The sequence below is a fragment of the Pygocentrus nattereri genome, chromosome 2 (genome assembly GCF_015220715.1).
Source record: "Pygocentrus nattereri isolate fPygNat1 chromosome 2, fPygNat1.pri, whole genome shotgun sequence".
Classification (NCBI taxonomy): domain Eukaryota; kingdom Metazoa; phylum Chordata; class Actinopteri; order Characiformes; family Serrasalmidae; genus Pygocentrus; species Pygocentrus nattereri.
In genome coordinates, this window is record NC_051212.1 from 32353530 (window position 1) to 32367304 (window position 13775).

Consider the following 13775-nt stretch of genomic DNA (forward strand, 5'->3'; position numbering starts at 1 on the left):
AATCAAATCTTGTTATATTAGGTTATGTTCTTCTACAAAGTTGACATTTCAGTTAATGGTTTTGTTATGACAGCGACAGATTTGTTTTGACAGTGGCATTTTTTTTTTTCCATGTGAACAGATTACTTCTTTACAGAAACTCCATTTAGCATTCCATGGAAAAGCGTTTTGCTTCATATTTGGCAATAAAAGAGTTTGATGTAGCATGCAACATGTTAACGTTTCAAAGCATACTGTTCACTTTTAAATTCATGTAGAAGATATTTGAATACTGAGCTGTAAAAATAGCCTGTTTTTAAATGTTACTTTTTAATTTAATTAAAACATATTCGCATACAGTTGTATGTAGCATGTTTGAAATGGAAATAAATGAACATATTCCCTACAGGGAAAGTTAAATGTGCCATGCAAATTTTAGTGAACAAATTATATTTGAACATATTGGGGGGAAAAAAAAAGAAAAGAAAGTATAAAATGTGCCATAACCTGTACAGGCTACTTTTTATGTTTTATTTTAAACAGCAATTCTGCATTAAAATGTGTAGAAGTGTGTTCTCTATAGAGGATGTATTGACTTTCAGTCTGGACTGCTTTATGAATGAGGAACAGTGCAGGGCAGTCAACCAGATTAGAGCTCATTAACATAAATTAATCTTAAAAGTACAGAAACAGTCTGTTTAGGGTTGAAGAGTTTGGAAAATGGTCAGCTAACATTGAATTATGACCTTTCTGGCACATAAAAACCTTGAAAAAAGTGCACCTCAGGTCAAAAAATAGGATACCAGAAAAATATACGATATCGGCCTGTAGTGCTGTATTTGAGCAGATTTGTATTTTGTGTTTTCTCTCTTGCACTGCAGTCTAGCAATCCATCCAGACAAGGTGCTCATTGCATCTGGACAGACAGCAGGCGTGGATAAGGATGGCAAGGTGAGTTTGGAGACAGGTTATTGAAATCAGAAGACTTTATTTACTAATTTACATTGTATTGTAGTGCTTTCTTGCATGGCCAGTTGAAGAACTCAGCAGCTCTAGTATTTGCAGGTTGCTAATATATATGTGTGCGTTTGTGAACCAGCCTTTACAGCCGTTTGTCCACATCTGGGACTCCACTACACTAGTCACCCTGCAGCAGATTGGCCTGGGCACATTTGAGCGAGGTGTCGGATCTGTGGCCTTTTCAAATGCGGTATGTGCTGCCTGCCATTCATAATACAAAATAAAAGCGATGGAAATAAATAATTTTAGGATCCAGTGTGTCATTATAAATCTTGAGCATTTTGTTTTAGGATGCTGGGGCGTTTCTGTGTGTGATCGATGACTCCAATGAGCACATGCTGTCTGTCTGGGACTGGAACAAAAATACCAAAGTTGTTGAAGTGAAGGTGTGTAGGTACATGCACGCTCACTGTATGAAATCACCATGCTAAATGTTGTAGCTATAAGTTTTATTAGTAATTAATTAACGGTTAATAATATTATTAATTATTTTATTGGTGGTTGGAAAATTCTGAAAAGTCACAGAAGCCTGTCAATTGTCAGTTAATTGAATGATCTTTTTAAAATCTGGACCAAAAAGGAATAAACCCTGCAGAGCTTTTTAAATAATCCAAAATACTTTACTGTAAAAAATGAACTAGAAAGTTGTTGAAAACACTATATTGCACAAATAGATGTAAATGTAAAAATGAGTCCATCAGGCACTGTTGATTACTGTAAGAGAGGGAAGATGAAAATTGTCATCATGCACTGCCACCTAACTACAGAGCTATCATGAAGGTAAATTTGAAATGTGAACTGATTCATTGGGTTTAATCGAGTCATTGTGACAGCCCTGCTAAATATTTGTTCATAATGTGAATATTATAGCACGTCATATACGCCCCCTCAGGGAAATCTAACTGTGCTCTTCCATTTGGATCCTGTTGGAGTCATCAGTATTGCATAATGTCTGTTGCAGTTAAGAGTATGATTTCCAAGATTGCTTTAGCAGCTCTCCCTGTGCAGTACTCAGTTAGCGAATTAAAAATGTAGGCAGCTTCTGATTCCGTTCCTGTTCATATCCCAAGTGCAATCTGAGCGTTGCCTTGGGAACGCTGTAAATATTTTAAGCCACTGCTTGTGCGGTGGAGTGCGGGGGCTTCTGAGGAGTAGCGAGTTTGTTACTGTTGGAGAAGTAGGAGTGCTCAGTGTAGTGGGCCCATTTGTCATGACGTTTGCTCAGCAAATTATTCTGTAGTTTCCCCCTAGATGCACGTTAGAAAATGTTATTTAGGACCTTGGCGCAAACACACTGTGCAAGCATAGCTGACAGCTTATCCACTTTCAGTTTTAAGATATGCTTCTGATGCGATGGCATGATTAAGGAGTTTTGAGAGAGGGACTGCTAGAGGTGATTTACTGAGCAGTTGGGCCTGCTTCCTGGACACACAATTCTATTCCTGGCATTAAAAAAGGGTTCTCAGTGAAGAATTAGCTCTGAGATTTGACTGAGTATTTGCTTAATCTATGGGTGGGAACCTAACCCTACAGTATGCTGTGGAGAATGCTTGTGCTGGAAATAAAACTAAAAAAGGACCACAGTGAGGTCATTTGAGGGCATCATCAGGGCAGCTTAAGAAGCATTTATTATTTTTTAATTATTGTTGAAATTTGGACATTACAGCATTATTGGAAGCTTGTTTTTTGGAATGCATTAGAAAATTTGGAAGAAATTGTTGGGACCTTTTTCAAATTTTTCTAGATCATACCATTAATGACACATGAAATAACGAATCAGTTATTTTTATGATGCATTAAATAATAATGCTGGTATTTTCACTGGTTAATCTGATGTGAACTGTGTTGAGCTGTACCATTTTGCCTTGTGGTAACATTTTTAAAAGGCTAATTTCATTGAAAAATAAGACTTTTGTGATGTCACAAAAACCAACACGTTAACATATATCCACCTGTTCAAACTTCAGCAGCTTAGTTCCGCCCATTTACACAGAAGTTATAAGGAGCCTTTAAGCCGGGACTGCTTTTTAAATAAGGCACAATACAGGGTGGCCAATCAGAACAGAGCTTATTTATGTAAATCAGCCTCAGTCTTAGACACAGTAACAAAAAACAGTGTAATTATTAGCAGTTTTTGTACGCAAACTCACACAAACATCATAAGTGGACCTCAAGATACCAGAAAAAAAGGTTAGTTAGAAAAAAAGTTTTAAGTCTCATGCAAAATCAACATTATACTCATAATGATGACGATAGTAGATCGATAGTAGTTGTTTTGACTGAGTTCTCTTTGAATATTGTTTTAATGCACACACAGTTATCAGATTCATCCACTAGGAGAAGGGGTCTGAGGGGATGTGAAGTTTTCTTTATACAACAGCGGTATGTAAATTGCATGTTTGTGCTTTCTATAGAGCACTAATGAGGCAGTGTTCGCCGTGGAGTTCAACCCTGCAGACACTAACAACATTATCACATGTGGGAAATCTCATGTTTACTTCTGGACCCTGAGTGCTGGGACATTGACCAAGAAGCAGGGCATCTTTGGAGTGAGTGCCGTTAAAAGTTGTGTTGGAACAAGAGTAGATTTCTGCATCAGTGAAATGCTGCATTTGAGAGAAGTGACTTTTGAGTTCTGAATTTGTTCTTTGTTCTTTTTGTTTCAGAAATACAAGAAGCCCAAGTTCATCATGTGTTTTGTGTTCAGTTTAACGGGGGATGTGCTAACAGGTGATTCTGAAGGAAACATCCTCACATGGGGCAAGTCAGCAGCAGACATCAAGACATTGGGCAAAGGAGCAAAAGGTATATGTTTGCATCATTAATTACAGTGTTTATCCATGCATTATAGTTTCACACCACAGCCCATGCAATCCATATGTGCAAACTGAGCTGCCTTCAGCATGGTTGTGCTGGCACAAATATACCCCATTCAGCCTACTGCACTATAGCCCACCCACTCACATTGAAATAAGGCGGAGAGTTTCTGCCGACAGCCTATAGTAGAGGTACTGGATCGAGAGATGTCAGAGAGAACGATTAAACTCTGCTGTTCGTGGATGCTATGAGGCACAAGTATTGTTTCAGCCTTTTAAAGGATTTAGACACCCAAAAAGGAGGGGCTGATTTCTTTTTTTTCCTGATGTCTCTCTTGTACTTTAATAGTTTGTTCTGGATACTTCAGCCTGGTATGCTGTTTTGAATCAGAACAGAGGCCAATTACGCATATCAGTCTTAAAGGCAGAGGAAAAAAAACATGGCTCAGAAACGGCTGTACACTCCGAGCAGAACCAGCATTTTAATGTTTATGTTCTTGCCTTCCAACCCCCATCATTTCTAAACTAGTGAGAAAATAATTAAAAACAAAAAACATAAAAATAGTTCATTTTAAATATGCTGTATATAACTGTATGGCGATGTGCATACTCTAATCCAGCTGTCTGAAGTGAGGTCCATGGGCCACAGTCACCCCAGCCCCCCAACAAACCCCCCCCCAACCCCCCGCCCCCTTCCGATGAGAGAACAAACTTATCTTTATAGTTTTTTCTTTCTTTTTATTTATTAAGTAGTTTGGTCACAAATAGTGTTAAAATTCATTGTTTTTATTCATACGCTGTTTTGTCTTTTTGACCTTCAACACACCACAAAAACTGGAAAGAAGTTTGGGCCCCCCTGCTCAGTCCATCCAGCCTCTCATTATTCGACACATCTAAATTACTGCATGAGTAATTAACTGCAATTAAGACAATTTCCCAGTCATCCCAGAGGCAGTGAATCAGTCAAGAGTGTTTGGTATCTGAAGTTTTGTTTTTGTTTAGTTTCAGCGGTGAAAGACTCTTTGACGTTATACCTGTGTTTGCTCTTCTCTCTCCTGCAGAGACGTTTCAGATCATGAAGCAGACGCGTGCTCATGAGGGCAGTGTGTTCACCCTCTGCGTCCTGCAGGGTGGTGCTCTGCTCAGCGGCGGCGGCAAAGACCGCAGAATCATCCGCTGGAGTGCAGATCTGGCGCCTGAGAGAGAGTGTGAGGTGAAAACAGAGAGAGAGAGAGAGTGTGTGTGTGTGTGTTTGTTTTTCATTTGGATATTGGAAAAAGGAGTGCTTTGTGTGTATTTTTGAAGGGGGAGAGAAAAAGGAGAAGGAGAGTCAAAAAAGGGAGAGACAGGGAAGAGGAAAGAAAAAGTGTAAGAGAAAGGGAACGTGGGGAAGAGAGTGACGGTAGGGGGGGAGAAAAAAAGAGGGAGAATAGAGTGAGAGGGTCCAAATGGGGGAGAGAGAAAAACAGTGAGAATGGCAGAAGAGAGAGAGAGAGAGAGAGAGAGTAGTAGAGAAATAGAGGAAAGGAGTGAAAGAGAGAGAAAAGGAGGTGGGGAGTTGTAGGAGAGAGTGACAAAGAAAAGGAAATGGGAGAGAAAGAAAAGAGAGAGAGTCCAAAAGGGGGAGATAAACAGTGAGAATGGGAGAAGGGGGAAAGAAAGCAAGTGAGAGAATGAGAGCAAGAGAGAGTGATAGAAAGGGGGAGAGAGAAGGAGAGAAAAGGGCAGAGAGAGTGGAAGAGAGACACAAATAATGGAAGTAAGAGAAAGAGAAAGGGGGTGAGGGAAAGAGTGACAAAAGTGAAAAGAAAAAGGAGAGAGAGAGACAGAGGCTAAAAGCTGACCTCGTTATCTCTGTAGATTCCAGAGAAATATGGAGCGGTCCGTACCATTGCAGATGTGGACGGTGAGGAATTGCTGGTTGGAACAACCCGGAATGCGATTCTCCGTGGCACGTTTTCAGATGGGTTTGTGGCCACCGTGCAGGTACGTCATGGTTTTGAAGAGTTTGTGCTGTTAATAAATCATGCTTTCAGTGTAACGCGGCATATTTAGTACCAGCTTCATCTGAACATGAACTTTTGTGCAAGTGTGATGCAATAGAATTGTCTTTTTGGCACAGTGCCAGTCCATCCAGCCCATCGACATTCTGTGCATACTGCTGTGCTATTGACCTCTGAACTACTGCACAAAAAGATATCTCTTAAAGCCAAAGTGCAGCCAAAATCCAAGATTTAGACTATTTATCCCTCATCCCAAAGGCAGTCACCCAGCCAGCCAAGACATGTTTAGTGTCTAATTATCCTCTTTAGTTTTCACTGGAGCTGTGAGGCTAGTATAGCTAATAAGTAATGAAAGCTTGTTCCTGCCAGGCAGCATCTTTCAACTGCATAGCTAAATCATGTAAAAATACAGATAAAAAGCAGCCATCAAGAAGTGCTGTTATTAGTTAGGCAGCATACTTTTGTCGGCTTTTACAGATGACACCAAGTCATACAGTGTTAGAAAGACATAAGCAAATGTATTTGAGCAATCTTCATCTTGACTTTCTTCACACTATTTTAGTAACAATAGCCAAAACATAATTAAACCTAAGATAAAAAGCTCAACAGACATGTACCTTAGCAGCTCCTCATTTCTCATTAAACCCAAGCACAGTTCTAGCATCCTGGTATGGTTGTGACACTGTTAGAAAACAAAACTTTTCTAAACCACTACCACACACAAGATTATATATTATATCCCTCAGCATATCATAGTATAAGGCTAAGGGAATTAAAATAAAGACAGACTTTTTACCATAATTTAAACATCAAATGCATATCTCAGAATTATGCAAACTAACAAAATGAAACGTTGTTTTGCCCCAGACTATTAGGAGGCATTTGCCTCTTAGAGTAGCCTTGCAGCTCAAGTGCAAAATAGGGAAGCAAACATCAGACATGAAACCTGTCTTAGCTGACTACATTTGGGTAGGGCTAAATGCTTCAGGGAAGCTGTGTAATTGTGTTGTGACTATATTCTGACTATATTTTGTAAATTAACCCCTTTAAATCTCAGGCTAATTACATTCTGTGTCTTAGAATTCAGTAACTACAGGGACTTCAGTGCAAACTGCTTAGGTTATAGAAGTGTGTATTAAAACTTTGGGCCTGCCGTGGGGCCCTGGCCATTTAAGGGGTTGAGATCTAGACTTGGTGTTTTTTCTGAGTTGAACTTACTGCCTGTTAGTTGTGGTTATATTGTCACATGCACAGCTCATGGGTGTTTGGTTGCTTCTGATTGGTCTAAGTCATCTATAGTTGATAAGCTTTGTGTTGTTCTTTATGTTAAAATTCCCTGTTTGAAGAGCCCATATCATAGAAATACTAATTTCCTTCACTTGTTTTAAATAAGACTTCAATGGAGCATGTAAACACTGTTAAAGTTTCAAAACTTGCCATTCCCTTACCAGTCCATACAGTTCATTAATAGATAACCGCAAAACTGACATGTTTTGAGAGACATATATATATATATATTATAAGGGGTTATAAGTTATAAGGGGTGTTTCAATCCATACTGCCTATTGAATGAGGTACAATACAGGACAGCCAATCAGAACATAACTTATTTACATATATCTGTCTTAAAGACACAGTAATAAAAAAGGCTGTTTAATCCTAAGGGATAAAGAGAGGGTGGAATGTGGTAAAAATAATGATCATTTTTGGTACAAACATTATTGAACACAAACATTGGTGGATCTCATGGAAAAAATAAAATACTTGAAAAAAGTGCCTTGAACAGCCTGTTTAATTCTAATGGTTAAAGAAAGGCTGGAAAATGTAATGTAAATTATACAAACCCAGTTTGGGACAGTGTGTAAAATGCAGATAAAAACAGAAAGCCATGAATTCTTTTTGACCTTCATTGAAATAAAAACCGTATAAAGACAAGATTTTACTGTTTTTTCTTTTGATCATCATTGTTTTGTAAATACAAGCTCATTGTAAAACTGATGCCGGCTGCACATTCCAAAAAAGTTATGATGGGGCAGTTGAAGACCAGGAACACTGTGAAATGGTCCAAAAAACATCTTAAACAGGGGATGCAGTCATGCTTATGTATAAAAAGAGCACTCAGGAAAGGCAGAGTCTTTTATGAGCGAGGATGTGTCGAGTCTCAGTACTAGAATCCAGTGAAATCTCCGTGCATAAAGGGCAAGGATAAAAAACCAATATTGAACTGTGACCTTTGATTCCTCAGATGGCACAGCATTAAAAACTTATATGCTTCCAATAAATATAGCCACATGGGCTGGGGCATGCTTCAGAAAACCCTTGTCAGTAAATATAGTCTACTATATAGTCTTAACTTGCATTTGTAGTTTGTATAAAGTGGAAGGTTGGAAAATTGTTGTGAAAAAATTAATTGACATTTTTTGGTTTGTAAACACAAATACAAACATTAAAAGTGGACCTTGGGAAAACAATAAAAAGTGAGATGGGGTCCTTTAATTTTTTAAGACAGTATGTAAATAATATGGGCAACAACTAAAATGGCAGTTCTTTGAAATTGTGATTTTGATAAAGAGTCATTTGAGATTTTTAAACTAGTATATTAAAGCAACATTAACTCTCTTCTCTGTGTTTGTTTGTGTGTCTGCCTGTTTGTGTTTGGCAGGGCCATGTAGATGAGATGTGGGGTCTGGCCACACATCCCTTCCAGAACATCTTTCTCACATGTGGGAATGATAAACAAGTGTGTGTGTGGAACGCTGAAGAGCACAGTCTGAGCTGGTGCACCACACTGGAGGTCAGACAGCTCACACACGGCACTACGCAGACTGAACCCCCTACAAAGACATGTTGTTTGGAAGTGTATCAATTCTTTTCTGTTTCAGGAGTCGGGTCTGTGCGCTGATTTCAGTCCCAGTGGAGCTGTTGTTTCGGTTGGACTGAGCACTGGAAGGTAAACTGCTATTGCACTGCACAGCTACATTTACATGCTGAGAACGCATAACAAATATATTGTGGTTATGCTTATTTTTCTTGCAAATGTAAAAGGGATCTGGGGTTTTTTCATGTCAAAATGCTGCTCGGGAGACAAAATGACAGTAATGTGAGTATCTATACAGAGAATGAAAGAAATACTTGTGTGTTTTCAGCTCTGAACTCTGTCTTCTGCACCTGTAACATACAGTCGGTTAACATGTTCAATTCTTTTGATGCCTTTTCCCAATGTAGAAAAGAACAGAAACCCTTGAAACACACTTACGCATGTACTGAAGCAACTGTTCATTATCTTCTGTTACAGTTGTGTTTAAAATTGAAAGTTTTTTTTTTAACTACAGGAAATTGTCAAAACCATATAAGCAGAGATTAGGTTGATGAACATTGGAGTATTTCTTCAAAGAGGCCATATCATGGAAAATCCGGTTTTCCTTATTTTTAAACAATGATGTTGTATGTACAACAAATACCATTCAGTCATCTCTTGAATGCCATGGCCTGTTTGAATATTGTTACTGACCATGTACATTGTTTCATACCCAAACCAATTTTTAATGGCTACTTACAGCATGATAAAAGCACCAGGTAACAAAGCATAAGTCAACTGGTTCTATGAACATGACAGTTCAGTTTTCTTCAGTGACCTTCCCAGTCATCATATCTGAATCCAACAGAACACATTTGGGATGTGGTAGAACAGGAGATTCACAGCATGAAAGTGCACCTGAAAAATCTGCAGGAACTGCATGATGCCATCATGTCAACATAGATCAGAATCACAAAGGAATGTTTTCAGCTTTATGTGGAATCCATGCCATTCAGATTTGAGGCTTTTCTGAGAGTAAAGGGAAACCCTACCCAGTATTGGCATAGTATTCCTAATAAAGTGCTCAGCGAGTGTGTATCTGTTTACTCACAAAGTTATAAGGAGTGTTTCAGCTTTACTGCTGTTTAAAAGAGGCTGAATACAAGGCAGACCGTCAGAACAGAGTTCATTCACATAGAACAGTCTTGGAAACTGTAACAAAAGAAAAAGGGCCATTCAGACAATACCGTTTCAAACTTAGTGTTAGCTACAGCACAGCAGACACTGCGGCTGAAAAGTGCAACATTTAAAGCCTCAAATATTTAAAAACCGTCAACATTGTGCTGAGTGCCACAAAACGCACTGTTCATCATCCATAAGTTATAAATTTTAACATTTTCACAGGCCACTTTTTTTCCCAGTTTGTTAAATTTAGCAAATAAACAGTAATTGTTTAGAGAAGTTTGTTCTGTGTAGAGGATGTGCTGACTTATTTTCACTTAGAAAACTACTGGGACAAAGAGTGCCCACACTTCTGCATATGACTTCATGTTGCATGTGAGACATTTACACATATCAGTTTTAAAGGTACAGTAACAAAAAAGCCTGTTTAATTCTAAAAGATGAGAAGAGGTTGGACATTGTAATGCTGAAATGAATCATAAACTATATTATAAACATAAAACTGCACAAGCATCAGCAGAGTTCAGAAAAAAAATTAAATACTAGGAAAATGTAGCATATTGGCCCTTTAGAGAGAACATCGTCATCATCATCCTCCTCCTCCTCATCTTCTCTCTTGTGCTCTGCTACAGGTGGCTGGTGTTGGACCTGCAGACCAGAGAGGTGGTGTCTGACTTAATTGATGGCAATGAGCAGCTTTCGGTCATCAGATACTCACCAGGTCAGATCTCGCAGCTCATACACAGTCTCCACAGACTTCATACCAAAAGGAGCATGCCATTTATTACTAGGTTCATGCCTGCAGATATAACTGCCCAAATTCACTGCTGTTATCTGTGTTGTACCACAGCATGTCATTACTGCATCTGTGTCATCAAGATGAATTGGAAGTGTCTTATTTCTGTATGCTTCCACGCCGTCTCCTTGAGTTCATTGCTTTTCTCTCCACAGATGGCAGCTTTGTGGCTGTTGGTTCCCATGACAACTTCATTTACATTTACAGCGTGACAGAGGGGGGCCGACGCTACACACGTTTCGGAAAGTGCACGGTAAGCGAAGCGTGCTAGAACAGATGTGCCAGGTTCTTGAGTTGCACTTGGAAGTGATTTATATGGCTATAATGTGTATTACCAAGTGTTTGTCATCGTATCAAGGGCAATTATAGTATTGCTGTTGTAAGAAAACCTCATATCTCAAATTTTGCAGGACAGTAAGTGTTCTTAACTTTAATGTAAATTAATATAATGAAATGAAAGGTAATTCTGGACCCTTTCTGTTGGTCCATTCGTCATTATATATTCACACAGATTTAAATATTGACTGCCATTTTTAAACAGAGAAGAAAGAGAAAGAAACAGACAAAAAGGTTTTTAAATAACAGCACAAATGGGCCTATAAATGTTATATAAATATCTATAAGGTCTACACAATGCCGTTTTCTTCTGTTTTGCATATTTGTCACACTAATTGTTTCAGATCCTCTGAGTAAACACAAAATACAGTTTTTAAATGATCATTTAATTTATTGAAGAAAAACAGTTATTTAACATCAGTGAGACCTGTGTGGGGAAAAAGTAGCTGCCCCTTTAGTTACTGAATCAACCAATTAACCATATTTAGTTGATAATTGGAGTCAATTTAAACTAGACACACTCAGGCTTGATTACTGCCAGCCCTTTGAAATGAAATAGAACCACTTAAATAGAACCTTTCCAGTAATGAAGAAGGCTAAAAGGTCTCAACAAGCAGCACATTATGCCACAATCAAAAGAAATTACAGAATAGGTGTATATCAGTCTGGAAAGGGTTACAGAAGAGAAATATATCAGACTGGAAAGGGTTACAGAGCCATTGTCAAGGCCCTGGGACTTCACCAAACCACACTGAAAGCCATTATTTCTAAAAGGAGAAAATTCAGAGCAGTGATGAATCTTCCCAGAAGTGGCTGGCATAGCAGATTCCTCCAAGAGCACAGTGACTATTCTGATCTGAAGTGTCTGAAGCACAAAAGCAAGTGCCCCTTCTGTTTAGTTCAAAAGAAACAAAATTAAGATGTGGAGTGCCCAAGTCAAAGCCCTGACTTGAACCCCATTGAGATGCTGGTGCAGGACCAATAATGTGTAATTCATACTCAGAAGCCCCCAGTGTGGCTCAGTTAAAGCAGTTCGGCAAAGAGACACATAAGTGTTGTAAAACTTATTTTTCTTTTAATAAAGAAAAAGATCATTTAAAAACTGTGGTTTGTGTTTTTTATGGTTCCCTTTACATTTTGTATAAGGATCTGAAACCATTTAGTGGGAGAGCTATACATTTTATTTATTTATTTTTTTTTACAGCACTGTAGTTACAATGTTAGGCTCTGTTCTGTGTCGTTTCAGGGACATTCCAGTTTTATCACCCATCTGGATTGGTCCAAAGATGGGAAATATATCATGTCCAATTCCGGCGATTATGAAATCCTTTACTGTAAGTGTTCTACACTTTGTCCATCTCGTGTGCAAATGTACAGATCGCATTATTTACTCTCTTGCCAAATGTCTTAAGCCAGGTTAACACAGTATTGTTTGTGCTTTTATAATACAGGGGATGTGACCGGAGGTTGTAAATTGTTGCGAAACCGTTATGAGAGTAAGGATCGTGAATGGGCCTCTTATACATGTGTGCTGGGCTTCCATGTGATGGGTAAGAGACACAACAACAAAAAATGCCTCTTCTGAATGTTGGTGGTTGTTGAATTAATTTGAAGAGTGTCATTTTATCGTGACATACAACTGTTAGTTTTAACAGCATAATCTTGAGATTAGTTCTATCACAAAAAACAGCATATTACAATATATGTATATACATACATGTATGTATGTATGTATGTATGTATGTATATATATAAAACAGAATATTTGTTGCTCCTAAGCTTTTCAGTTGCCAGCTGTGATAATTGAAAAACTAAACAAACTGGAATTGGCAAAAAACAAAGAGAATACAGTTCAGCAGATGGCCTATGAAGTGCAAACTGTCTCAAACAAAACAATGTTCAGTTTGATCTGGCAGTCTTAAATCAGTGAAGAAGCTGAGCTGAACTTGATATTGCGAGTGAGTTTTGTAGCTCTATCCCCAATGCAAAAAGCCCTGACATTTTTCCCCCAGAAAGAACTGGCAATATTAAAGCGCATGTCGTGCAATATTCAGGGCGTTTTTTGCTTTACTTTTCGCTTAATTTTGCAGAACTGTTGTATAAACTCTCATCTTAGGCTCATTTCAGCGACCAAATCACAAGATAAGACACTTTATCTTGTGTTTGTGTTCAAAGCATTCTTAACATTTTTTTCTGTTTAATGGTTTATTGTAATTGAGCATGGAGTAGATTAACTATGCACTGTATGTCTGGAATGTCATCATATCATATTATTTGATATGCTTATTCATTTTGAATTTTCACTAATGTGATAAAGAAAATGTTTCAACTTAACTATTCTTAAGCTGTTTACGCTAGACCTGCCTTATTCTCTTTTATAAGAAATGATGCAGCAGTTTCTGTGTTAGACATACTGTGTGGATGTTAGGTGGTCACCCACAGGGGCTTTGCTTGTTACCTTGCCGAGTCCTGTTAGAGCATCTGTAGTGATAACATGCATTGCATGTACTGTTATACTATGTGTCTGTGGCAATGTGTGCAGGCGTGTGGCTAGAGGGCTCAGATGGGACAGACATCAACGCTCTGTGTCGCTCTCACAGTGAGCGAGTGGTGGCCGTGGCTGATGACTTCTGCAAAGTTCACTTGTTCCAGTATCCATGCCCTAAACCAAAGGTCAGTTCAAGTTTGAAATCAACGTAAATAGGAAATCATAAAGCATTTTCTTTCCTACTATGATGAATTTCCAACTGAAACACAGTATCAGGGAGGGTCTCTGAACTAGTTAAGCATTTAGCTCAATAAAAGGTTGGGCAGCGGAAGGGGGATGTGAAACATTAAATTAATTT

General features: G+C 38.5%; 1 protein-coding gene across 2 annotated transcripts in view; it reads left to right on the forward strand.

The window, feature by feature from the left end:
* Positions 1–13775, forward strand: part of eml3 (EMAP like 3) — a 53192-nt gene that overhangs the window by 37784 nt on the left and 1633 nt on the right. For both annotated transcript variants that reach the window (XM_017719956.2, XM_017719957.2), the window contains 14 exons: positions 861–930; positions 1079–1189; positions 1290–1385; positions 3414–3548; positions 3666–3804; positions 4877–5028; positions 5676–5801; positions 8481–8612; positions 8701–8768; positions 10430–10518; positions 10749–10846; positions 12176–12263; positions 12381–12479; positions 13472–13602. In XM_017719956.2, the coding sequence (XP_017575445.1) occupies positions 861–930; positions 1079–1189; positions 1290–1385; positions 3414–3548; positions 3666–3804; positions 4877–5028; positions 5676–5801; positions 8481–8612; positions 8701–8768; positions 10430–10518; positions 10749–10846; positions 12176–12263; positions 12381–12479; positions 13472–13602 (1534 nt within the window). The remainder of the gene's footprint in view (positions 1–860; positions 931–1078; positions 1190–1289; positions 1386–3413; positions 3549–3665; positions 3805–4876; positions 5029–5675; positions 5802–8480; positions 8613–8700; positions 8769–10429; positions 10519–10748; positions 10847–12175; positions 12264–12380; positions 12480–13471; positions 13603–13775) is intronic.